This window comes from Tetrao urogallus, assembly GCF_951394365.1.
Source record: "Tetrao urogallus genome assembly, chromosome: 5".
NCBI classification, from domain to species: domain Eukaryota; kingdom Metazoa; phylum Chordata; class Aves; order Galliformes; family Phasianidae; genus Tetrao; species Tetrao urogallus.
Genome location: NC_136818.1, coordinates 9,264,776 through 9,292,669, shown reverse-complemented (window position 1 = coordinate 9,292,669; position 27,894 = coordinate 9,264,776). Strand labels below are relative to the sequence as shown.

The 27,894-nt window shown below is 42.2% G+C and overlaps 1 protein-coding gene across 1 annotated transcript in view; it reads right to left on the bottom strand.

Moving 5' to 3' along the window:
* Positions 1 to 27,894, bottom strand: part of EIF2B3 (eukaryotic translation initiation factor 2B subunit gamma) — a gene marked incomplete at both ends in the record, with an annotated part of 92,139 nt that overhangs the window by 28,549 nt on the left and 35,696 nt on the right. Inside the window, one exon of the mRNA XM_079535714.1 lies at positions 17,705 to 17,794. Within this exon, the coding sequence (XP_079391840.1) occupies positions 17,705 to 17,794 (90 nt within the window). The remainder of the gene's footprint in view (positions 1 to 17,704; positions 17,795 to 27,894) is intronic.

Below are 27,894 nucleotides of genomic sequence, written 5' to 3'. Positions count from 1 at the left end.
CATCTGTTTACAGGAAAAGAGAGAATAAAGTGCCTATAGGGAAAAACCCACAGAAGCTCATTCTGTTTATGATCAAAATGTGGAAATGCTCAAAGTTATCTGAAATATCTGATTCCTAAATGAAGATATTTATGGTACAGACATTAATGATGTCCTTCTGCTCACACAAAATGTGAAAAACATTTTAAAGACTCAGTCTTTAAGCAAACAAAATCAACACATTTTAATCAGTTCCAAGAGCTTCCCACTCTTTAGGTGGCCCGATCCAAAATACATCATAATCAATAGAAAAGATTCCCAATACCTCAGCTGGCTCATTTTCCTTGTGTACAGACTTCAGTTTTTCTTTCTGACACCCCAATACCAAGGTCAGGGAAATTATGAAAGGTTTGTGATCAAGGAAGAACTTCAATCCAAGCCATCTATGCATCACAATAAATCAAGAGAAACCTCCCCCAACAGACAAATATCAGTGTAGAAACCTTACAGTACAAAAGGATTATAACTTTTATAATTTAATTTTGACTATTAGAAGGTAGTTTTATTTTTCAATAAAGTATTTGGAAAAAAACCCACAACAAATGAATAGGTTTTACAGTTGCAGTGCATGAGCTGCAGTCTTAAAAGAGTTTTATTGTTGTCGTTCCATTATTTTAACAATCTGCATTTGTTACTGAATTGTGGATTATTGAAAGTAGTGCTTGGGAAAATCATGTGGAAAATAAACTCAAACTTGGCACATATAACAGGAAGTGCTAAACTTCAGAGGAGGGACTGGGAGAACTAAACAGAGAGCTTGGCTACGTAACTCATCAAAAGATACTGTGTAAAAAAGAGGAGCTATTTGCAAAGGAAATAGCAAAAATAGGCACAAATACCAGGTTAATTTAGAAGAGGAAAGTGCTAGAATGAGCTTCCTGAAGAGATTTAAGTTGGCGAAAACTCCAGCAGAGCGGAATTTTAAACAGCTCACTGCTAGAGGAACACAGCTCACCCCCTCTCAGGTCCCTGCTCAGGTGAACGACAGTGAAACACAACTAAAGAGCGAGACAGTCTTCGCTGTCTGTAAGTTGGAGGGGAAGATCCAGATATGATCGCTGGTTCAGGACTAAGAAGAAACACAGCGTTTTCCTTCTCTACAAACTGTGGAGCTCAGTCCTTCACTGTAGGCTGTCACATCTTCCAGCTGGCACAACAGGATCATCTGAGCCACCCTGGATCTGTGATTCTCCTCTAGTCTGCAACCTCCCTTCCTGCTTCCAAACCTTACAGTCATCTCCAGATAGCAGCATTTCAGGAACTAACGAAGCAGACCCCCATTTGTTGATCACAGCATCTCCCAGCACCAACCACTGGCAGCCGCACACCACGGCTGTCCCAGCACACGTGTGGCTGTGCAGATGGGCAGTTTACTAGCCTGAAATGTTTGTCTGCAGCTGTGCCATTCAGCAATGATTTCCTGCTCAGGTTTTATACTCCATCCAAAACCGACAATCCCGTGTTTCCCTCAGAGGCAGGCCATGGCATTTATAAGATATATTACCTATAAAATATCCAAGTATTTGGTAGTCTCAAATAGTCTGATGCAGAGGACAACACAACACGGTAGGAAATGAAAGCAGTGGAAAGGGGGGAAAGACAAAGTTTGGACTGTTTTTGGATGTTTTACTCTTTCCTGGCTGAATACCGAAAGTGTTCCTGCAATTCTCTGAAGTGTTAACCACATTCCTGCAGCAAAGGTAGAGAAAATCTTTGGGTCACCCGTAAGATGTGGCTCAGGAACACACTCTTCTTACTGGAAAAGGAAAACTGGGAACGTTTGCTTTTGCTTGCTTTTTGAACAGAATATATTTGCAACGTTAAAGGAATTTGCCTTTGGAAAGAATTAAAACATTTACAGAAAGGCTCTCAGTGACAAAAATCCAGGATTTTTTTGTGACAGATCTTGCAATCATGGAAATATGAAGTGATAGCGTGAGAATATTATCTGTCAACAACCGGGCAAAGCAAACATCTGGCTGGGACTAGGAGAGGAATTCAAATCAAAGCAGGAATAGCTCTGAAGAAATTTCGTCAAAGAAAAATTATCGAGACTTTGGAAGCAGCAGCTTGCCTGTAATCTAGGTTAAGGAGAAAACAAACCAAAAAGGATCCTGAGTGTTAAAATCTCTCATAATAAAATCCTGAACTACACAGGCATATACTGAGAAGTGTGAGACTGCACGTTCTGAAGAAAGCAATCTTCTGTATTCTCTTCAAATGGCAAAACTTGGCATCACAGAGGTTTCTAAGCTTGTTTTCTTCTGTCGCACCAAGAAGTAGGAATGAAATACCCATAAAGAGAAATCTGACCATATCCAGGAGAAAGAAAGTGAACGGATGGGCAGGAGCAGAGGAGGGCATACAAAACTTTGGCATGAACCCAACAATAAGCCAAATGTGAGTAAGCATGGTCTGACACCTCAGAGGCAAATCCAGACGGTGTAGACGACAAAAATGAACCTGCTTTTGAGAAACATCTGCCAAAACAAACATGCTTCCATAAACTCAGCCAAAGCGACAAGCCTTTCTTGTGGTCCTTCATTCCCTAACATTTTATTTTTGAAGTGACATCTGCCTGTTTTCACCTCAGCAAAAAGTAGCAGGTTTTCAGTTTTCAAATGCCAAAGACTGACAGTGCCAATAAACTGTTTCTTGTGAAGGAAGAGTACTAACCTTGCAGCACCCGGGGGCTTCAGTTCATTGAGAACAATGGGAGATGGGGCAGCAGTTTTGGAAGGGGTCAATTAGAAAAACATTTTAAGCATAGAAAAGGAATAACTACAGGATGGAATCTTCTGTTCAAGTAATAGGTCACAACTAAATGGGAAATTAGCATCAAGTGACAGTGTGTACACAGGGGAAATGAAGACAGCATGGCAGACGAACTCATACACAAGAAACAGCTGGAAATCCAAGAGATTTTTTTTCTAAAAAAAACAAAGGAATCCTGGCAAATTGTATATCTAATGTTAGCTCAGAGCACATCATCCATTCACACTCAGCTGTCCTGCACTGACCTGGTAACTCTCCCCACAATGAAGAATTACAAACCTAGAATATACAAGGTTAAACTTATTTAAAATGTAAAACATGAAGATACTTGGTCAAACTACTTTACTAAGTACTTTACTAAGTACTGCTGCCATGGGAGAAAGAAGTGCCATGCTTTTAGAACTCCTTTACGTCTGGTCCCTGTGCACTGGATCCTCCTGGCATTGCTGCATGACAGAAAAGGCAGAGTTCAGCTTTGTGCTGAAGTCAGAATTTTAACTCATTAAGAACATTTGGTGAAAATATCCTACATCCTTCAATTTCATATTTAAACACAGCTATGCAGAATTTTTCACTGAGTTTCACCCACAAACAGAACGGTCTGTGATAGAGCAGAATTAAGTTTCTTTGGATGCTTGAAGCTCATACCTCTCTGCATTGCATACATTACATTGCATCCATTATGGCCCACAGGGAGCCAGATTAAACTTGTTGCTGAAATGCAGCTGCCTCTGGGACGCAGGCAAGTTTATTGAAACTTCTGCGAGAAATGAGGAATAATGAAGCCAACTGAACCCAGCAAACAAACAAACACAAAAGATGTAAAAAAAAAAAAGCCTAAAACAAAACAAAACAAACAAAAACAAAACCAACAACAACAAAAAGCCAAAGGTATATCACAATTATGTTTCAATGAGCTGCTATTTCTGCTCTAGGTGTTTATATTGCTGAAGACTGTCTTTCAGATGACACAGAGAATAACAGCCCTCTGGCCAATGCTGGTAAAGAAAAATTCTCAACAAGTACTTTACAGCAATAAAACAGTCTACTTAAGTCCAAATGTAAGTTATCTTGCAGAAATCTCAGTACTAGGAGATGCTGCTTGGCATGACTCAATGCAGAAATGGGGATCACACAGCTTTTATTTCCTGCAGCTATTTCTTACAGCCCTGAGCAGGACTGTCAGTTCCATTTACCAGCTGTCATTCATTTTCATTTTCCATGTTTCACGTTAAACCCATAAAAGAGTATTAATGAGTATTAGCATTTTAATATCCTCCCTTTCTTATTAATCTGTGACGAAGTGTGAAAACTACCATTGCTGTCAGCAGCCACCTGTGAAATCCACTGCTCACCTCCCTCGGCTGGTTCCAGGGGGTCTCACTTGCTGTCATTACTAGCACAACCACTATTACTACAGGTGCAGACAGTGCTTGCGAACCACAACCACAAGCAAGCAGAACGTGAGCTCTTCTGATACCTAATTTTGTCTCTTCTATTTTTCAACAGTCCAATGTTAGCCCTGGACTATTCTGCAAGCATACAGTGCGTTGGGCTCTAATTGTAGCTCAGTGTCTTTCCATAAAGATTCTTCAGATCACATCAAAAGGAAACATGAGTCTGTATTTCAGACTGGTGCTCATAATTAATGTTAGAAACGTATACATAAATACAACTAAACAAATCCTAAGGCACTCATAGTTTTGGCCAAAAAAGTTGCACGGTTACTCAGAACAATAAAGATGTAAGAAAAAGGGAGAGAGAAAGGGGAAAAAAAAAGGAGGGTGTGTTGGAAGAAAGAGAAAAGTTAATTCTGAACGCTGTAGGTACATAGTTCATGGTTCTCATCGCTTAAAGGATAAAGCCAAATAACATTTAAAAATTCCATGTAAGCTGGGAGCTCTCTTGTTGAATCTCCACGTTATTTTCTCCTGATCCTTTGATGGAGATTAAAAATTTCCATGTGAATACAAAGAAAGAAACAACAGTTACTCTGAGATTTTTTTCCCCAGCATTTAATGCTCCAAACTAGAGCAGCCAGCCACCATTCCCATCTCCTCCCCCCTCCTTATGAAAAAAAAAAGTCAACTCACTTTGAAGAAAAGACAAAACAGGGTCAGGGCAAGGGGGATTAGGGAAATGATATTTGTATCATGGACCAAATTAAAATGTCAATGCAAGAGGCAGGCAAACATCCCTTGCCACATATATACACCAGGCATGTTTCCTCAAGGAAACAGGAAAGAGATTTGAAAAGAGTTAATGCAGTCCTGAGTTAATAGCACCTGCCTCAGACTCAACACCACTTAAAAGACAGTGTTTGGGTCCATTTCCCACAATGTGGTTTTAACAAGCACAATGGAAAAAGCAATTACAGTCCTTTTCCCCTTCTTTTCACTGATTCACTACTAAAAATGCTGGAATTTCTGAGACATGCTAAGAATGTGGAGAAAGCCGACAAGGACTGTATACAAAAGGAAGAAGTATCAGATGATAAATTTATTGGGTGTGCCACATCCATGCAGAAGGCGAATTCTCCTCCTGTATCTTCCAATAATCTTTTTGCCTTTTTTTGGTATTCCCCAGGCTAATTATAACAAAGGAAATCTCCAAGGTAATCAGGCAAGCCAATAAATCACCAAGCAGTTCCTTGTGTCTGATTCAAAAACCTCCAGCACCACTCGTAGCATCAAACAGATGTTATTTCTTGCTGTACTGTCCTCTTCTACTCCCAAAATTTCTACTACAAAAGGAGTAAATCTCTTTGACACCCTTCCCAAATTTCGTATTAATTAAGATTTTTCTCAGTGTCTTATTATTTGTGGAGCTACAGTGAACACAAGCAAACTTTGAGAAACGTTCCACAAGAAGGCAATTCCACATGACTGCATTTGTGCTTCATTTGTCTTTCCATATTATTTTCTAAACCAAACTTTCAATTCTGACCCATTCCTGCACCGTTAGCAGCCATTGCAGAGCGAGCCCATATAACCACACAGATTATGAATGACTTCCTAAAGCAACAGAATCACCAGTGGAATCCTTGCATTCTGGATGATGGAGGGAAAGCAGACGGCAGCACACCAGTGCCAGTCAGAGACACCATAACACAAAGAGGATCGAGATCAAAGTGAGGAAGGGATGGTATGGATGCAAACCGCATACATAAGAGCTGCTCTCAAGTTCCACCAAGTCTGGATGCACTTGAAGGAGAAGGGATCTACTTCCACTTCTGCCAAAAAACCCTTTGGAAACAAGACAGCTTTTTCAAAAACTGACCACAGAAGTTAAAACTCCTCAACTACATAGTTAAATCCTTTGAAAGCATGCACACAATTAGTTCAGATCATCTGTGTAACCTTAACTCTGCCCATTCCCAAAACAGCCCGGAACACCACACAGCTCCAGACTAACGCATCTTTTGCAGAGGAATGCCAGCAAGCTTGGACATTTTTAGAAATCTCTGACCAACGACTGCGGCCGTCGGAGGCCACCCAGGGTGTCTGGAAGGTTGCATGAGCTGCTGAGGAATGGCTCTCATTCATTCCCAGACAGCATCCCATTCTTCTCAAACAAGCACACCTGCACCCAATGTGTTTCCTTGCCAGAACTCATCTCTCCCCATTCTCTCCCACCTCCGCCTTTATGGCCATCTGTGTCTGAGTTATCAGTTCTGTTCTAAATGCCTTTGAAATCAGGCTCCCTTCCTGAAAAGCGCATCAAACAGAAGCTTTCTGATAACGTGCCCAAATAAACACATGCATCTGATGCATTAGTCGACTTGTATCAATAAAACTGAAACTATGTAAACTTCAGCTGTATACGTTTAGATACATTTAAGCACTTCATCACTTGCCTGTATAAAGCACTTCAGTATCAAAAAACGTAGATGCATCTCCATCTTCATGCGCGTAAGATCTTTCACCTTGCTCCACTGAGGACGCACTAAAGGCACTGAAGATTCTCACATCACTTTGCCCTTTTTCTCCATGCAGATGCTATGCTTGCTGTTCTGCACTCCAATGGATGCGCTCTTGACCGGTCTTAACAACATGTCCAGCATTCCAGCAGTCTGGGAGAACACCTGGAAGCTCTGGTGCTTCATTCTTTCAGTCTTGCTATCACCTGTACAATTCCCACTTCCCACTGTTTGTCCGAACAAACATTCTACCTTAATTCCTCCCCTCATTATTGATGATTAATCCTTGCTCCACCTCTCCCTGCAGAACAATTCTGCTGTCTTTATTAGGGCATGTGCAACGTGTTTTACTCTCCCATTAAAAGATCAAAATGCTTTCTGCTTCTGTGTCAATTTTCACTTTATCCTTTCCTGAAAAACTTCAGTTTGAAGTTTTTTGGCCGACGAATTCCACCTCTGTTCAAAATGTTATGTATATATACATGTATATATACATACATATACACACATATATATTTAACTTCTTACTCCTTATTGTAAATGAGGCATTCTGTGGTTGCTCCATTTTAATTGAAGACAATGTGCTTTGATCAGTCCTTACTGCACACTCTATCATCATCTTCAAACTGGAACTCAAAAAAAATCACCTACAGATAATTCACTGCCTGCTGAAAACACCTCTGTTCAGACATGTGGGCTCTATCAGCATTAGCAGCACATATTCTCCTTCCCATATGCAGAAAGTTAAAGTCTCCAACCATGATGATTCAACGAAATAATGGAATCAGCAACAGTGCTATGGGCACTGTTATTTCTTATTGCTCACATTTCATTTGCCTTGGTTGAGGCACAATGAAATTTGATGTGGAACTAACACCTAGAACACAATAACTCTGAGAAGTAGAATGGGAGGGAAACAATTACTATCTGCTCTCTTTTTCAAAAATTCAAGTCTTGAGTAGAAGCTTAGCATTTCAGAAAGTGGTATGGAAGAGATTTAGAAACAAACCAGAACAGGAGAAGTGAAAACATTACCTTGAAAATTCTTTAAAGCTGCAAAATCTTGGGGAGGAGTTCAGGCCATGTGAACAGAAAATGTAAGAGAATTATGCCTTCCACAAGTGAAATATGCCATGACATCACATGGAAGGACTGTATCCTCACAGGAAAACATCTAACAAAACAAGATAATCTGTTCACCTCAAGTATTAGCTTACATGCAAGTATTGCTTTGTGGAAGAGAATGTACTGCACTGATGAAAGAATGCTTAGGATAACACTGTCCAAGCGGTGATGACTTACAAATAAACAAACAAACAAAACCAACTCAGAAGTAGATGAAAGAATTATCATTCACCAGCAGTTCAAATCCCTGCTCTCATACAAAGATAAAAGGCAGACTGAGTGAAGGCTATACCCAAGGAAACCACAACTGCGTGGAACAGTGGAAAAAATAGTTAATTTTTAATGTTTATTATCAGATCAGAGCAAGCCCAGCTGAGGCCACCAAGAGGGCCAGGAGCACATGATGCACGAGGAGAAGCTGGGGGAGTGGGGTTTGTGCATCCTGGAGAAGAAAAGGCTGCGGAGAAATCTGATCAGAGTTTTCCACTACCAGAAGTCAATTAACATAGAAGACTACCAGACTTTTCTCAGAGCTGTACAATAAAATGGTAAGAGACAACAGACACAAGCTGCAACACTGGAAATTCCAGTTGGGATGTAAGGAAAACAGAATTTCCAGTGAGTGGTACAGTCCTGGGACAAGGCCCAGACTCCATCCTTCAGATTTTCTAAACAACTGCAAAAAGCCCAGAGCAACAGAGAAATCAGCTCTCTTTTGAGCAGAAGGATGGATCAGAGGACTGCAAGAAGCCCCTCACAATCGACATTTTTCTGTAATGCCTGCACTGCCATTTGAATAGCCTTTTGCGTGTCCTTCATGTATTTACTTTTCACAGGGAACTCAAAGGGTCACTATCTGACTCTGTAAGTCATGCTTGGAGGACAAATTAACAGATTTTAACACTTTCTTTATAAAAACTTGCATTGGGAGCTGCCTGCACGAACCGAATACTGTGCTAACTGTAACTCAGGAGGCTCCGGTGTGTGGCCAATAGGGCATACTGTGGTCTCAAAGACAGATCCACAATTATTCATAAAGATAAGCAGCTACAATTCTGCACATCCAAAGATATGTCTGTTCCCAGGTAGTTCACTAACAGGAAGAAAAATTATATTTATTACAGAAACGGTTTGCTGAAAAATCCTAATTTGTTTAAATCTACTGTGAATCATTAGGCTTTTTTCCCCCCTGAGGTTACAGGAGTGAGCACAAGGGGTATCAAGGGAAGGTGACAAAAGCAATGACACTCCGCAAGAAGATGACAACATCAACAAATTCAATTCCTGGCATTTCGAGTAAGAAACAGAGAAAGCTCCAACAGCTGGATGTGTTTGACAAGGAAAGGAAATGGAAAAGATAAATTGCTATTTCACATTCTAATAGATTAAATGCACTAAGAAGGAGCTTGTTTTCTTTTTCTTTTTCTTTTTTTTTTTTCATCTTCTTTTCCTTGTTTGGAGAGCTACAATCTATTTGCCCTATCCGTACACAGTACACTTCCTGTAGGAGCTATTTGTTTATTTACCCATTTAAATCACAAGGAAAGTATTCATTATAAAATCTCTCTTTTCAGCAAAGGAGAAACCTTCCAGCCACACGGCTGACACATGTTAACTCGCAGGTATTCACAGAGCAGGTTCTGTTTTAAGCCATCTTTCAGGCAGCCACACAAAGACCACCAAGCTGGGTGTTCAGCTCTGCCAGACCTCCCCCAGCCAGCAGTCCTTGCCAGGAAACACAGGTGACAGCCTGAATGATAAAAAGGCATTTCGAGAGGGAAAAGAAAAAATGTACTGGTTTAGTCTGGGCAGTACCTTAACATAAACCTGCAGGGGCCTTTGTGTACAGCATAGCACACAGCCATCGAAGCAGGAGCTTCAGCACAAGTCACTCGCACCTCCAGCATTCAGAGATGCTCTGCTTTCCTCATACCACCCTTATCATTTATGGAGGAGAAGGGATGCCATCCAAAGGGCATACTCACATCGTCCCAGATGTGAGTATTGGACTGGGAGAAGAACTCCTTGAGAGAAACCCTGAGGAGAACTTGGGGGTCCCGATGGGCGGGAAGCAGGACATGAGCCACTGTGCTCCTGCACGCTGGAAGGCCAGCTGTGCCCCGGGCTGCATCGACAGGGGTGGCAGCAGGAAGGAGGAGGGGACCATCCCCCTCTGCTCTGCCCTTGTGAGGCCCCATCTGGAGCGCCTTGTCCAGGCCTGGGGCCCCCAGCACAGGAAGGGTGCGGAGCTGTTGGATCGGGTCCAGAGGAGGACACAAAGATGCTCAGAGCACCCCTCCTATGAAGAAAAGTTGAGGTAGATGGGCTTGTTCAGTTTGAAGAAGAGAATTCACTGAGAGAACTCAGTGCAGCCTTTCAGTATTTAAAGGGAGCTTATAAACCAGATAGAGACCGAGCTTTTACACGGTCTGATAGTGATAGGACAAGGGGGAACTGTTTTAAGCTGAAAGAGGGGAGATTCAGGTTAGGTGGCAGGAGGAAATTCTTTACTCAGATGGTGGTAAGGCTTTGGCACAGGCTGCCCTGAGAGCTGTGGGTGCCCCATCCCTGGAGGTGTTCAAGGCCAGGTTGGATAGGATTCTGGGCAGCCTGGTCTGGAGGGCAGCAAAAGACTACTGGATTGGAACTGGATGAGCTTTAAGGTCCCTTCCAACCCCAGCCATTCTGTGACTCCACTTCAGCTCTTCCCACAGCCACAGATGTCAGAACACTGAGCACAGACAGCAAGCCTTCCTCTCCCTTTCCAGCAGAGGCTTTCAGGACAGGGCAGAGGGGAGCAGAGAAGAGCAGCCTGCTCTGGGATCACAGCTGAAGCAGCTTGGAAAGACAGAGCAAAATGACCTCACGCGATTTGTTCTTATGTATTTCAGCAGTTCAGAAAAACAGCGTTTGACTTTGCAAACAAGTCATGCTGACTTTGGCTATAAAGTTTACTGCAAATTCGTCATGTTGAGAAAACAGCTTCTCTACCAGCGCATCCTGGCAGGCAGCACTTCTGCCATTTCACAGCACAGAGCTGCCTCGCTCCCTTAGCTCCAGCACCCCACAAGACAGGAGTCCCAGGAACAGTGCATTTCCCAGGGGCTCGATATCTGCACTCAGCATGGCCAGGACCAGGCACTGTGAATGCTTACTCGGAGCTTCCAAAGCGACTACAGGGCCACTGTTTATCATTCTTGCCCTTCCAGCAACATACATCATTCCTCCTGGCCACAGAGCTGCCCAGTTCCCAAGTGACTCTGCACTCGAACCAGGTTCTTCTGAACTCAGAATCTCCTTACATTAGAAAACTCAATTGCCACCCATGTGCACGATGGAGAAGCTGTAACATGTGAGCAAACAAGAAAATGGCATCTGTTTTTAGAAAAAAAACAACAAAATGCAAGACGAATAGCTTTTGGAGGTGGTACAACCTGGGTGCCTATAGATGAATTGCCTATCATTTCCTATTGGAAGTTTCTGTTCTCATCTGTTTATAAGCTTTGCCAAAATTTAACTGTTTTGGCTGAAATTACCCATGCCAGGTGTTTGCCTCAAGCTGATTTTTGTTGGACAGCTTCATCAAAAATGTCTCCACTATTTCCAAGAACAAAATTATGGAAAAATACTTTGTTTTGTCCATGCTAAAAATATTTCAGCTACTCTGCTGAAAAGCTCTTGCACTTCCATGCTTGCAATTTGGCACAGAGTCATCTTTTTGTCAGGGTGTTACATTCATAAACATAAGAAGTGCCCATACTACATCAAACTCACTCTGAAAAACCACTGTAGGCACACACTTGGAGAAGACCTCTTTTGCAGCTAAATTTTCTTAGTCCTTCTACGTTGGGCATGCTCATTCTTTGAGTCCCATCCTACAAGGTAATTGGGCTGCTTTATGCACTGCTCCTCAGAGTAACAGAGCAAATTCCAGCCAAGCTGGATAAATTCAGAGCATCAGATCTCGTTCTGCTGGCCGGCCTGACAGGTGATAAATCTGTGCTGATAACAGCTACTCCACTAGCAGGAGTCACAGTAGCCTCATTGAACGTATATATGAATCTCATTCTTAGAACTGATACATGTATCTTCCATATGCATATATACACACACATTTAAACAGAATTTTAAATGAACATCAGGGTAACAGTTTGGGCACACAAATTAAGAAAAGCCAGACCTATGTTGCTTATACAACCCTAATTAAGACCTTGTGTGTACAGATTATGACACAAGCCTTAAAAACGTATTCACCTACTTCTCTCTCCCCAGTCTCCATTTCTTCTTCACTCAATGTAAAGATGCACTATGCCCTGGGGATAAATGAAGGTTGTGTAATGAGGCAGAAGAATGCCTGCCTCATTTGTTAGAACATGTGTGTTAAATATACAAGGCAGAGAGCTGCAAGAGAACTGCTAATATTTAAAGCAAATGAATGATGCCTGAAAAACTATTTTTTTTTTAATTCCCTTCTGTCACAGGAATCTACAGAAGCTGCTGAATGCAGATCACAAATCCAACTTCTGCAGGTTGCTACTGGTTAAGTGCTTTTGATTTGCTCAGCATCACCTTGCAACTATCATCAATAGAAAAGATTCTTCCAGCATTTCAAGAACTCCGTATGATAGTTAGGACTGAAAAACAGCATACTGAAGATATAGAGGCTTCAAACTTAAACTGATGTGTGCCTTAGCTTCCCTTTTGAGTATGGAGAAAGACTTCTTTAACAGAAGTGCTGGAAAGACATTTAATGAAATGCATACAGACTATTCTAGTAGCAGCAATGAACATCTGAATCTGAAAGGAAAGCATTTACCCTATCCTCAGAACACATTTAAACAATGAGAAGAAAGAAAGGCTGGTAGTTTTCATCTTAACTACAGAAATTAAATATAATGTTAAACAGTATCTCCTTCACTGAACATCTCAGGTGCCAAATGATGCAATGTCACAGAGGAGAAGAAAAAAGAACAGAGTTATGTAACTGGAAACTGCACTGTAATGTGTGGCACATACAGAATCACAATGCTGCACAGGAATCCTCAGCTGTGGCACTTCCTAACTGCCAGGAGTTTGACTTGTGAAGTAAGCATTTAATAACAATGACTCGCAGAGGTAACTTAAGAAGTATGACCCCATACTTCCTTGTTTTAAGCAGCCTCAATCTGGCCTCCAATTTTCTGGTATCCCTCAGTAAGAGGTGGAAATGGCAGACTGCACACAGCTACTGCTTTCAGCTGTGAGCAAGACGAGATCTGAACACGTGTAACAGATGTGCACATACAGGTAACAAATGACTGGGCACAATATCACTTATGTACACGTGTATCATAAAAGCATATTGCTTATATACTTCTAAACATCTAGGCAAGATAGAAAGAGAGATTCACCTTCAAAACTTAAATTTTCAAAACAAAGGATTGCTTTATTTTTACCCTCCCTTCCCCCTATCAGGTACATTATTTCACCAGGCTACAGCTTTAGAAATAACCTAAAAAACAGAATGCAACAAGACAACTTCACTTTTGATCACATTTCCTTTGCTAGTAGCTCTGACAGGATTGCTAGCAAGCAAACTGCCAGCACGTAGTAAAGAAGTCTGGGTGCATGTCTGTGCAACGCTCTGGGTTCACAAAGCCAGAATCTGCCCTCCGCTACAGATGAAGTTCACAAGGAAAAAAGGAATAAGGACTCTCTTCTTCCATCTGCCCTGAATGCAGCAACAAGGCAGGATTCCAACCTAGCACTCAGAAGAGTGCCAAAAAGGGGACTGGCTACTGTGCTGGCTGCCACCCCAGGGCCCCAGGGGTGTGAGGCCCGCCAGCTGTGGGGTGGAGCCATGCCCCCAGCCAGCTACAGCCTCTGCTGCTGTCTTGCCTGCTGGCTGGACCTGCCTAATGATCTTTTTAAGAAAAGCAATATTGTGCAGTTCATCATGCAGTGCAGGTGTTCACCTTCAGCTGTCGCTGCCCTGTGCTGGCAGGGTAGCTCCAGCAGCCAGCACTTGTCTGCCTTCCCCGCTGCATGCAGAGCAGCACCTACGGCCAAATGAAAGCATCCAAGGCCAGCTTTATTCTGAAAAATGAAATATTTAGGAAAGAAAAGCTCTTGCCTGAGCGCAGGGAGAACAGATTTTTAACTGTGCAAAGCCGTGGTGCAGTTGAGCAGAGTAGAGCTTCGAGTCACAGCAAGGAGGATGAGGGAGGATCGGTCCACCCTGGTGGTGCAGTGGAGCAGAGAGACAGGAAGGAGTCAATTCCAGCTGCAAGGAAGGATAAACTGCTTGGGGCAGTAATTTCTTTGGCTGTTCCCCAGGTCATCGTGGAACCACCTGTGTTTCACTTTGGCAGATTAAGGGTAGGTCTGTCACATGCCTGAAGACTCAATTTCACAAAGATGCGTGTTAAACTGGAGGCTGAGAGATAAATGGAGATGGAGACATTAAACTACCAAACTCCATTTTTTCCTCCTCGACAAGGAAAGAAAAAGCAGTTTATTTCCCAGGTGTAAAGACTCTTAGGCCCGTGTTGTCTTTCATTTTTGTCAGGATGTACAGATTTGAGGGGTTTCTAATAGACAGCCCATTTCCTCTGACTTTCATTCAAAGGCAGTACAGATTTCTGTTTTTTTTTTTTTTTAGAACTCAGCAACTTGTACGGTTTCCTAAAGCACAGTAAGACTTCAGGCAAGAGAATCTGTTATTCAGGCCTTTTAAAATAGTTCATAAAGATGTATTAAAGGACTACGAACTGAATTACCAACTCCCGAACAGTGTTTTGACCTCTCCAAGCATCCCCCAAGGTACAGTCTCAGTGTTGCCAAACACACACTGATTATTCTCCAAACAATCCCACACAGAAGATGAAACAAGTGCACAGACACATTAAGGGGTTTGTCCAGCAACACAAAGACAGCGGCCGTGCTGATAATAAAACCTCTGTATAATGCTCCATTTGGGAGCTGAACAATAAACGGAGCCTTTTTCTATGGGTGTCATATTACAGAGTTGTCCCAAATCCTAGCATCAGATTCACGTGCGTGGACAAAACAAGATGTCAGCCAGTTCACCCCCCCATCCCCATTTTCCTAGTAGTTGCTAGCGATTTCTGACTTTACATACAACGCATATATTAACCTGATCAAAGCAGAGGAATGCAATTTACTCCTACAGGTGCAGCTATATGCAAACTACATTCTCGGTGGGAGAGCTGGTTGCCATTTTAACCACATCTCAGCAGCTAAACTCGGAGTACACTGGGCTTTTATCCCACTTGAGCAACAGATCCCACACACACAACCACAATAGTTTTCATGCAATTCTTTGACCTGGAAGTAATCATAACTTTCCTCTGTAGAATGGTGAGCAGTGACCAGTTGTAGGACCTGATATTTTTGCTGCTGGGCAGGATTTTTTCTGCTCTCGTAAGTCAAAATACAATTTGAATTAAATACAGCAAAAAAACAAAAAAACAAAAACAAAACCAACCCCAATGCTTTACAAAACTACAAACAACGAAAAAAGGTGTTCTGCCTGCCATCAAGCCTCGCTGTTAAAATATTAACACAATGTAAATATTGTAATATTGAGGAAGTACGCTGTGTCAGTACTTCCTGGCACCACACAAGAGCTTCACTGTTCACTTCAATCCCTGCTGTTAGTTTTAAACACGCACAACTTAAACAAGGCATCTGAGCTTCTCCAGTCCTGGGGCAAAATTGCAGAGAGGCAAAGTCTTACTGTACGCTTTCTCTAGACTAAAACCCAAAGTATTAAAAAGATTCCCCAAACCCAAACAATTATGTCGATGTCAGGACTTTTGAGGGAAAAATATTATGCAGGGTCTTTCAAAAGTCCTGGCTTATTGCTGCCAAACAAGGAAAGATCTCTGGGTATGCACTGTCCTCCCCTTCCTTAGCAAAGAAAAACAAGCTACAAATGCCCACCGATGCCAGAAGCCTGAAAGCCCAACTTATTCATCATGGCAAAAGGCCCATTCTCCAGATCTGCCAGTTAAACACATTACTAGCAATTGATTCTCTCCCTCTCAATTCAAAGGATTAGTAGCATATATGTGATGAAGTGAACGAGGCAGCTACCTGCTGTTTAAGTAAGGCAAATGTGGCAGTCAGACCTGAGGAACACAGGATCACAGCAGCTAGACAGTATCTGTAATGAAGGCTTATGTAAAATAAAGACAGCTTCATAAAACAATACAGACAAAATGATCTCTGGAAAAGAAATAGCCCTGAATAAACCTGCAAAAAATCCAGAAGACTTGATCTGGAGGCAACTTGAGGAATGCAGAGCAGAATTTCACTCCGCTGGCTTTGGTTAATAGAGTTTAGGCAAAATCATGCCACTCATAAAAGCAAAGATTTTGCCAGCTTGAATGGAAACAGGATAAAGCCTTGAAATCTGAAATGACCAATGTTTATGTTTAGGGGCCTCATGCACTGTGACACGTCAGACAAAGACTGTCCTTGTTCCCCAAACACAACGACCCAAATTCAAAAGAGAATGAAGTATACCAAGAAAAAAACTGAATGTGTGAAGTGTTTCCACATATTCAAGCAGAGCCTAATCGCAGCAAAACTGCATGGCTGAGATTTCCAGGCATTAATTCTACATGTTGTATTATGACAAAAGAGATGCATACACACTCCTTCATGCTTCCACAGAATCCACAGAGTCCAAGATGTCAGTGACTTCTTAAAATATAGGTAATAAAAGGCTTATTTCAGATTTCAAATGCCTTCTCCTGAAGCCTTCTCACCTTTCAGGCATTCTCACACACCAATGGGATCTAAAATGACTTGCACAATGCTCCCACGTGCCAGTCACAGCAGCAGATAAGCTTTATTCTTATGCATGGTAAGAAATTGCCCTGAGGGTTAACACAGATTTTCCACTTAATTTTAGCTCACTCCCAGAACCTTATTCAAAGAGCTCCTTTGAACACATACACAACTGCATCACCAGATTTGTATATGGTCAAGGCTACCACAAATCCCCTTACTTACCCACCCACAATGTTTTCTCACATCAATTTATCTACTAAGAAAAGCACCAGGAACACAACACTTACTCAACCCCTTTATCTTTCATCTTACTTAAAAGGGAGAAAAACTCTTGAGAAGTCAGCGAGCATTCAATATATGTAATGTACATGATGAGAGAGCTGCAAAAATTCTAGGAACAAGACATCAATTCCAAAACCAAACTACTTACTGTGAGGAGAGTTGTTCATTTGTTTGTTTTTTTAAAGATAAACAAGGGTGGGGTTTTTTTTGTCCATTTCATGAAATATTATAGCTAAGATCCTTCTGCACTTCCATAAATGGATGTTTTTCTTGCTCTCAGTGGGTGGTCTCAGAGTTTTGACAGAGGAACATCACAAGCTGAAAACATAGGATGCTGCAGAGATAGCCCACCTGCAGCGGTGTTGGATGTGAGGGGGGAGAGGAAAGGTGATTTCAAAGGCCAAAACAGACTGTGGTGGGGGAAACCAAAGGTCAGAAATGTATTCACAGCCCTAACAATGGGGGAGCACTGGCAAAGTGAGCAGCCAAGAAACACAGCTACATTAGGATAAAAAGAGATGCAGAACAAAGCAAAAATTTTAGCTTTTATTTTGCCATTACTAGATTAAAAGAGAAGCCTGAGCAAGAAAGCCAGGCATAATGCTTAGCATTTTCATGACATTAAAGTTGTTTGTTTGTTTTTAATTAGCTTATTTTCCATTGTCAGCCAATTTAATGAAGCAAACCTCCCTTTAAAAGCTCCAGTCTGAAGTACCTGTCAGTGCAAACACCTGCTGTGACTTTACATTGTGTTTGGTTTCTTACCTGTTTTCTACAAGGAAGTCTACCACGTATTTCTTCAGACAGTAGAGATGGGCATCCATCAGCCCTGTTCTGATGTGCATCCTGGGGTGCCTAGAAGAGGAAAAAAAAAAAGATAATCATGGAGCTTTGCATGCCTGTTTGCAAGACTTTGGCTTTGCAATGAAGTCAGTGGATTGTGAGAGGTTTGCAAAGGTAGATCTGCTTCTTTCTTCCCACTGCTGGATTATCAGACAGGAAAATAGTGCAGGCTGCCATTACTGGACTCTGTCTGCAAACTTACACCTGCTGGCCCTGGGCTGATTTGCTGCGAAAGAAAACACCTCCTCCAAGGAGTCATTACTCCTGCTACATCTTCTTATGTAAGTGGAAATTGCACATTACTGGGCAGGAAGCCAAAGTAATGGGCCCAGAGTGCTAAAAGTTACAGTGGGTAATGTCAGGGTACAATAATTCAAAGCTTCTGGCTAAGTGCCTGCCTTAATATGCAAGGCTGTGCATGTTCCACTAGCAAACACAACACTACTGTGTTTTTTTCCAGCTCTTCCTGGAGGCAAACAGGGGAAGGAGATGGGGTCTGCCCACCTTCCCAGCACTACACATTACAAATGACTGCCATAGCTCGATTACTAAGCATTTGCACCTCCAGTCCAATAAGATGGAAAACATCAGGAAAACTCCCTCTCATCATCAGCCAAACAATGGCAAACAGGGAATTCTTACTTTTCAAACCAGGGGCACATTAGCATCTCAGTAACTCAGAGTCTCTATCAGATCCACTGTTTCAAGAACAAAGCCAACAGTCCAATTACACTGCAATGGTTCAAGATGTCTGTAACTGGACTCGGTCCTGGGCCTATTAAGGAAGGAAATCACAACCTATACCTGAAAGGACCTATATTTTCATTTTTTCTCCTTTGACGCCCAGATTTTGTAATGGAGTCTGAATGAATACATCTTACCAGCATCTTCCAGCCAACTTTGTTCTCTTATTCCAGGACACGCTAAAGTCAGATGTTTATGATCAAGATCACTTTTACTAATTAGCTAAGTAAAGGGATCACTCAACTTAGGCTAGTACATGGATAAATAAACCAATACTAACACATTGAATGCTTGCTAATACCAAACTTATCTAGTATACCAAGGCATTCTAGTATTCTAGCCATTTTTTCAGAGCATATCTTGATTAACACTGAACAACCAAAGCTCTTAAGATTTCATGAATTCAGATGGCATTTCTCAAGCACGTCATTCAAATCAAACCAAGGGCATTATTAACTAGTGATACATTCTGTAAGGCCTGCTTGTAAGGAAAGGTTCCTGTGTATGAGTTGTACAGCACTTTGGAGTAAGTATTTGGTACTAAGAAGTGATAAATATACCTCATTAACAAAACATGAGCTCACCTAGCAGTGCTCCAGTACTGATGTTATCAGTGGCCCAGATGTTGCTGTGGAAATCAGCCCAAATAGCAATGTTCTTTATGCAAGGAAAGGGAATCTACTGAGTTTAATGAGGCCTTGCATTTGCAAATTCGCAAACTTGCTACTGCTCTGCATCCAGAGGATGGTTTCCTCATTGGGGATTTATGGGATAGAGAATTTTTCCATCTTCCCTGAGAAAAAAAGATCTCTTGTACTTATAAAATGAATATATTAATTAATATATTTATAGAGAGAGAGAACAGGAAGAAAACAATTCTTAATTTGAAGATGACACAGCTTCAGCACCAGTATGCCATTTTTTTTTCTCTCTATTCAAGCTTCCTTTAAATACAAGGCAGGAGAAGGTAACAAGGCTATAAGCAGAACAGTGTAAGCCAGGAATTCCTCAGTAAGTGCCAGCTCCGCTGCCAGTGTCTGAGCAGCTTTCACACATCCAGTCTCCCCACCTGCAAACTGAAATGACACTGTTTGGCTACACCTCAGTGCATTGAGGATGTGTAACTACATGCAAGCATTAAACAAAAGTAGCTAAGCAACTTTACAACAGAGTTACTTAAAATCTGTGTAAGCAGACAGAGCAGCACAGCGCTGTCCTTTCAGCAGCTTCATCACACCTCGAGTGCTGAAAGTCCAGCCAGATCACAAGAAGAACTGGAGCACCACTCTAAGTTGGCTTTCAGTGTAGAATATATGAACAATAACGGAATGTCGTGCTGAACAAGAGGGAGGTCCCACAGTGAAAATCCTCTGAAACACAGACCACCTAAGAGATGCGCAACAGAATAGTCCCATAGATTAATATTATAATCACATCTCAGAGGTCAAACAGGCAAGTTTGGGCATATGCATAAACAAAACTGTGATTTCTGTAAACCAGACTCGTGGAGAAAATAGCCACACTAACCCGGGCTGATAAGAGCACTGTCTCATAACAAGCCACTAAGGATGATACCAATTTTCACTGACTAACACTTAAACCAGTTTATCTTCAGGTAAAAGAACAGGAGTCAAATAATCTAATAGATAACAGCAAACTCCATCACCATTTCAAATGAGCATCTGGCTACTAATATGGAAAGCCACACTCCCTCCCCACGCCTCTGATCTCCCCCGCCATCAGCTAATCTTTACAACATATGAAAAATGAGCGAGTCAGAAGAACAGCTGATACGGAGAGAATCGAATAACAAACAATGCAGGACTGAGAGCTGGCGCACCTACACTTATCGCTCGGAAGGAGATAATGCACAGTACTTTTAATTATATCATCAAAGCAACGGAGAAGGTAGTGGGAGGGGCTGGCTGCAGACGGGTACGTGTTAATGCATGCAGGGCTGGATAGTTTATCAAAAGAGAAAGGCTGGATATATATCTGAGAGGGTCACCGGAGAGATGAAAGTTGCAACAGCCATTGTTGGAGCTCTTTAATGAGCGAGGGACGTCAAATGTGAAGCCCCTAGGAATCACACCAATTACTACGCGAACTTCAGTTCAATCTAGCAAATGTAATCAAGCACGAGTCATTAAAATACATGGTAAAACTCCCATTGGCGCTGCCACTATAGCATCTATTATGGTCTGTGCTCCCATGCAAGGGAGGGGGCTGCTCCCCGTTGTAAGCGCTGTGTGTTATGTTAAGCGATGGCAGATTTCAGCCCTAATGATGCGGCACAGAGGGCTCCCTGGCAGAAAGCTGACAATGAGGAAGCTTGCAGAGATCTGTCGAGAAGTGAGGAAAAGATCGGCAATTAAAAGAGCAATTTCAAAGAATGCAATTTAATGTGTAAAATTAGCTTTTATCAGCACCTAATTCCACAAAATCCTGACTCGGGATGAGAGCGCACAAAGGTCTGCAAGAGGCCTTAAAAAGGCCTGTGCCCGTCATTCCTCACGCGCCATTGTGAAATAATAAGCAGTACTAACAGGATTGATGCATGCTTCGTACATGGCATTGCTTTGAAAGCGGAGCCCAGAGCTTTTTTCTCCCTGATAACCTCGCTTGGGATTTCCTCCCTCGGGGAAGTCAAGCACTGATAGCGCAACCTTCCCTTGTTAAAGGCAAAAAGATGGACAATTGTTTCAACTGTAAACTAATTAAGAGCGATTAACACCGAGAGCTGGAGGTTCCAAGCAGCCCCGCACTCCCACTGACAGTGTGATAATGCCACGCTGGGGTCAAAATCATAAATCTGAAGAGAGCGCACACAATGCTTAAAGCCAAAAAGCTTCTCTACTAAGCACGGGATATTGCCACATTAACCTCAGCACCTCACAAATAAACTAGCTGAGAAGGAGAAATCCCATGGCCTCCTTCCCTTTAACTTCATACAGCTGTTGGTGGAAAATATGAAGGCCTTTAAATAGTCTCAAGAACCCGGGGCTATCTGTACTCCAACACTAATCCGAGCAGTGACACAATAAGAAGGCAATCACAGCTACTATTAACCTGGCTTCCGAGCTGATATGTGAATTACATCCACCGTGGGCTTATGGAGTATTAGTTCATCTCCCTGCTATCCCTCAAAGAAAAAGAAATAAATTAAAAGCACTCTAAGTGAAAATGATGGATTCTGTGCATTTATTTTGTAAGTAATTGCAAGTAGCTCACACAGTCTGTGTAGCCAAAGCGTATCCCTTCTTTCCCCTCCCACAACACACACTGTATTCTTGCAAGAAGTGCACCGTCCGCTTCCATCACACCATGCTGACCCTGCCCGTCTGCATTGGAGGTGGTGCTCTCCTGTTGACACAAAACCTGTGTACAGACTCGCACTAAGAGAAGCCTTACAGCAAAAGCTGCCAGACCACCTTTCATGTCTCGAGCATTCCTACTTTTAAAGGGGAAAAAAAAAATCCCTAAAATGCACTGCTCATTTACGGGACAGCTCTTGGCTGTAAACTCGCTAATAATAAAAGACCACTGTTACACTGGCTCTTCAAAAATCCCAGACACCTTATGACCTTAATTTTTACACAGTGCTTTTGGCCAAAAGGATCCCAAAGCACTTAGCAAAATGAATGTCCCCACTGTACGGCGGGCCCGCGTTGCCCACCAGTGAAATGCTGCCATCTCTGGGCTGAACAGCAGCAGCTGTGGTGCTCGGCTCTGCTCCCTGTCCTGGGTTGTCCTGCAAAACTGGGCCGGGCCACCCGCCTTCTGCCAGCTCTGCAGGAGGGCTGAGCAAAGTTTAATTAGAGGAATCACATCATCTATCATAGAATGGCTCTGGCTGGCAGTATGCTGTTTCTCAGGTGGAAGAACTGGTTCAGCTGTGTTCTGAGGAACACCTGGGTGATGTAAGGCAGCTGGCACAGCGAGGAGCAGGGCACAGTCTGGCAGAAATACCATCACCAAGCCTGGATTTAAAGGTGGCACGGATTGCTGCTGCCTGATGGACTGTGCCATGGCCCCCCCCAGTGACCCTGCCTCCCAAGCTCAGTCACCCCAAGTTCTTGGTGTTGCTCTTCCTTCAATTTTCTAACAACCTTATTTACAAAAACAAGAGGGCATCACACAACACTCTTTGGTCCCTTGAGGGTCTAGCAGGGAAGGATGTAGCATGTTCACAGCACAGCTCTCCCATCAGACACCCCAGCACCTGCCTGCAGACAGCCTGCAGACACCCAGGAACGTAACACTTCATCCTCCCAAAGCTGCTTCTGCAGAGGCCCTGCACCAGGAATGGCAAGTAGTTCAAAATCCAAATGTTTTATTGATCTAATGACCCAGAGTTGCTTGAAAGCCTTCCGAATAATAAATATTTTTCATTTATAACCTTCATCATGTGCCATTTTTCTTTGTTGTATTATATTATTAATATGCTCATGAGACTCTAATACAAATTATGAACCTACTTCTGACAAGAAGATGTTGAAAACTTTTTGGTAAAGAAACGTGCTTTCATTGAAAGCCAAAGATTAAGTCATTTTCTCTAGAATAAAGAGTATAGGTTAGCAGGCAGAGCTCAGGATTAATATTTGTTCAAGGTCAGTAATGGTTTACAATAAGCCAGCATGACCTTCCATACACAACGACTCATTATCTTGGCACCAGCGCCACAACTGAACATTTACATCTCTCTGACTTCAGCGCTGAGCAGTGAAGGTGCTGACGGCTGCAGGGCCAACTCCTCATACAGCCCTGCACAGAATGTTTTTCCTCACCCTGCTCCAGCTTCCTCTTTGGAAAGTGAGAACAGCAGCAATTCCTCGCCCACTCCAAGAGGGGGAACGCTTCCTGGGTGCATGAGCATCCCCTGGGAGCACGCCGACACAGCTGCTGGAGTCAGCAGTTTCCCTAAGCTTGGTTCAAGGGGCTGCTCTGCCACACTGAGTGCTAACAGCTGTAAGGAACAATGCGAGGGCTGGGGCTCCCCGCAGTCTCCCTACCCCCTTCTCTTTTCCCTGCCCTATACTGAAATCCAGGCCATGCACATCTTTTACACGAGGTGCTTTTCTATTAGGTGCTGGTCTGCGAGAACACCCACGTGCTTCACTGGGGAAACAAAAGAGGGACCAACGTGATAATAAGGATGGAGTTTGGTATGAAGAGAGGAGAATACACTGAAGGAGGGCAGGGACTGCCAGAGACATTATTAATAGGTTCTATCCTTGAGCTCCAGCAGCTACTTGTTCTGCACACAGAGAAAAAGGATTAATCAAGCCTTGCACGTAAAGTTTCTTTCTCTGGTGTGCCAAAATATTTAAAGCAGTACATACGAAGTGAAAGCCTTTTTATTATACACATTCAATGTAATAATCTTATGCTACAGTTAAGGCTGGGATGACAATGAAGTAGATTACTGTGCACTATAACCAATTCAATTCCAACACAACAGGACATGGCTTAGTCACTTCGTTCAGATTTGGTATTTGAGCTTATTTTTCTTATGCTGAGCTAAACTGTGAATTAAGAGATTTAATCAAGCTTTGGGAAATGCCTTCTTTGCTAAAGGAGGAGAAAGAACTAAAAGTCTGCACCTGGCAACCCTAATGATTTCCAATTTTCAGCTCATTTTGCTTCCTGCTTAGTGGAAATTTACCTTAGCAAATAATTGTTCCCTAAGATCACCAGGGCTGAAAGGATGACAACACATAAGAGGAACAAGTTTTAAGCAAACAAGCGAAGCTGGAGGATTGAGTGGAGGCTACTGAAGAACAGCAGTTCCTGCTGATCCCTCCTACATCAGTTCCCAAAGGGCTGAGCAACAGACATATGATATATTTTCTTAAATCAAATAATTACAGTAAATGCATGGGAAACAGTGAAACTGAATACTGGGTCAAAGCTGTAGGTCACTAGCAATATATAGCTTAAACACAGGAAGGTTGCCACAGTTTCTTTATGTCACTGCCCTAGACTCAAAGGCAAACAGAACCAGACCCAGCACGACACCTCGCCCAACAGAGCTTTGCTTCTGAGGGCTCCAAGGGTGTTCTGTGCCTCTCGGGCACAGAGGGGCATTTTCCTCACAGATAGAACTTACGGTGTAGGATCTGCAAAATGCAGGTACCTCATGAGAGCCTTCTTCACTATGAGTTGCTTACAATTAAAAATCTCTTTTGAAATGTGTTACTGTGCACAGGCCACACCTGACCACTCACTTTCCTTTGATAGTACAGTACTGGGACAAATCTGCCTCCCTAAAGGAAAACAGAGCTCAAGCTATGACTCAGCCCCTGCACTGAGGTACACCTCAGGCACACGGCAGCCTGAAGGTAGGGCAACATCAGTTTTGGGTCATGAGATCTCAGGGCACTGAAAGCCAGCAGGGCTCAGGACAGCCTCAGCATCCAAATGCTCCATTCTCTGCAGAGCCGGGCAGTAAGTGGTATAAATTCCACACAAGTAAAAGAGATGCTTCCATGCTTTGCCATTTTGAAAGACACTACGGTATTTGTCAGCAAATATTTTAGAATTATATAACATGCAGTCATTAAAACAAAGCCTTAAGAATAGAGAAAGCATCATTCTTTGTGCAGAATGACAACAGGATTTAAAACCAAAAGAGAGTTAAAGTCCCTCTGAAGCCAACTGCAGCTTCCTCTTCCTTTTCCAACCAAAAGGAACTCTATGAGTAATTCTTCTAATACGTACCTTGGATTTTACAAAACATCATCAGAAACACTGGGGGATGATGAACATAAAGATCAGGGGGAAAAAAACGACATAGGAACATTTGCTACCGCAAGAAGAGTTTAACATCCACCCAAAGTCCAAGTATGCATTTTTTAAACAAGTAATTACAGCAGTTAGAACCACACTGCTTTAGTCTCTGATTAGACCAGATTACTCATAACTTAAAATTTCCAGATTTGTTAATGGCCATAACAGAAGTTACTGCAGCACATTACTGTAAGGCTCTGAGCTCACACATAAAATGCTTTCAGGAGGACACCGAGGCTGGAGTGCTACAGCGTAAAGACCCACTGAACATAAACATACACTGCACTGAGGACAGGGTGCAATTTCCAGCATTTTTCCTCATCTTTCACCCATTGCTAGCACCTGAATAACAGCTTAAGATTCAGCACGGGGAATTTCACTCCTTTTGCACAATGATAATATGGCTGTTAGAAAACTGCAGTGGGCAAGAGAAAATCCTGGCCAACTCAACGTACTGAAATGATGTTTTTGAGCTGTAAGTTAACTCTAGCCCTTGGATAATTACTGCTGAATGAGAAACCTCTCACAAACAAGAGCTCTGTGCAGCATGTGCTAACTCAATATAGCACATGGGAACTACTTTAATTAGAAGATATGGGCAGTATTCACTTTAAAAAGTCTTGAAGAATTATCTTGACACTTAATAAGACACTGCTCAGTGTATTTTCATAGTCTAAATACTGATATAATTTGGTGTTTTTTTGCAGATGTCATTACAAAGTACAGTTCCAGGCCAAAATTAGCAAGCATTTTATCACTGTGATGCAGGACATTGGCACACCTGTAGTCTCAAGACAGCTTGACTTCAGTAATTAAATAGATAGGAGAAAAGTCATTAATCTAGATTCAGCAGTCCCTAATGATGAAAGCAATAATACAGAGCCATTTTCACCACTGATCACAAGCCAAGGTTGAAAAGCAAAAGGAGAAAGACAGCAGCTGAAGCCTCTGCTATGTGCCATGCAGACTGGAGGCAATGAGACGCCTGTGGTGGGTAAGAGCATTTAGATGCCTCCACCATTTGCTCTTCAAATATTTCTCTATACCAAAACCAGAGAGGCAACAAATGCAGTCCTTCTCCTAAAGGCTAAATCCATAGCAGGGCAATCTCCTCATCTTGAAACACTTAGCTTCACAAAAAGAAAAAGAAAACACAGAGTAGATGACCTGAAGATTATCATTTACAGTTTTATGGCAACCTCAAATACTATTAAAATGAAACAACTTCTATTCCCTTCCTTCTATTCCCTTCTTGCTTGGAAGAGACTGGGACCATTCCATCTGTGGTTGTGGACTGCTTCAGTATTATCCAACTGCATAAACGAAACTAGTGTCAAAATTAAGTTTTAAATGGCTTGAGGTTTATAGGAATTAAAGAAGGAAAAATTAAATTTGAAACTCTGCTTGTTTACTAGCACTAATTAAATATGCCAGATTTCTGGGCAAGCTTCCGAGCCTGTGGCTACTACGTTACTGGCTTGTAAAACAGTCAACAAGTACAAGAGTACAAAGCACAAATACAATAACAGAGATCTCGTGTGCAGTCCTGCCCATAGTTTGTAAAGAAAAAATGTATTGGAAACAATCTGTAACTATAAAGACCTGTGCTAAGCCTCTAGACTCTACTAGTAAAATAAAAAGGGACCAAGTCTACAAAGGCTGCTTTTGCAGAGAAGAGTACTTAAATATATATATATATATATATATATATATATATATATATATATATATATATATATCAGAGAGAGGTAAGAAAAGCAGTAGGCACAACCAAAATGAACAGGAAGCTTTAAAAGATGTGTTATGTTTCCTTCTTCCAATGTGAGCTTCTGGGCTCCGTTCTGGAAGTATTTTGCTATTAAAAATAAAAGGGAGGCTTTGTACTTAACAGAAGCAGCGGGTCTGATTATTCACACTCACCGAATATAAACTCCTCACAAACAGTAGATTTTCTGATTACATTGGAATTTATTACAAATACGTTGATAATAAAAAGCCCCAAATTCACATCTGACGCACAGCAAGAACAGTATCACACTAGGATGCCTTTTTACATTATAAACTCTTAAGGCAGGTACTATCTTCGCACTAGTTTGTTTAAAATGTAGAAAACCAAGAGCTCACAGCCTATAAGCAAACTGTAAAGCCTTAAGAAGGAACAAACCGAAGCCAACTTCAGCTGAAAGGCAGGCTCTGGCAGCTGCTCAGCCAGCCATGCAGGTGAAACAAAGCAGAACAGAACATAAGGGTACCTGTCCCAGCCGCAGGTGGGGCAGGAGATAGGGGGACAGAAGATCCGCGGCTTATAAAGCTGTTCTTTGCACATCCTTCTTTCAGGAAATGCTCCCAATTTATTTTCAGGATCTCCAGAGAAATGGCAAACAACTTTTAATGAGGAGACACTGGAGAACGATTTGCTGCCTCAACAGCTTCAAACTGAACGGCCTTACACAGCGACTGGAGTTAATGTATGTTCCCACTGTACAGTAGCCTTGCTCAACTGCAAGGAAACCAGGAATTATGCTTCAATAAAAACTCAGCCACACAAATATTCTGCTATAAAAACAAGGCATAAACAT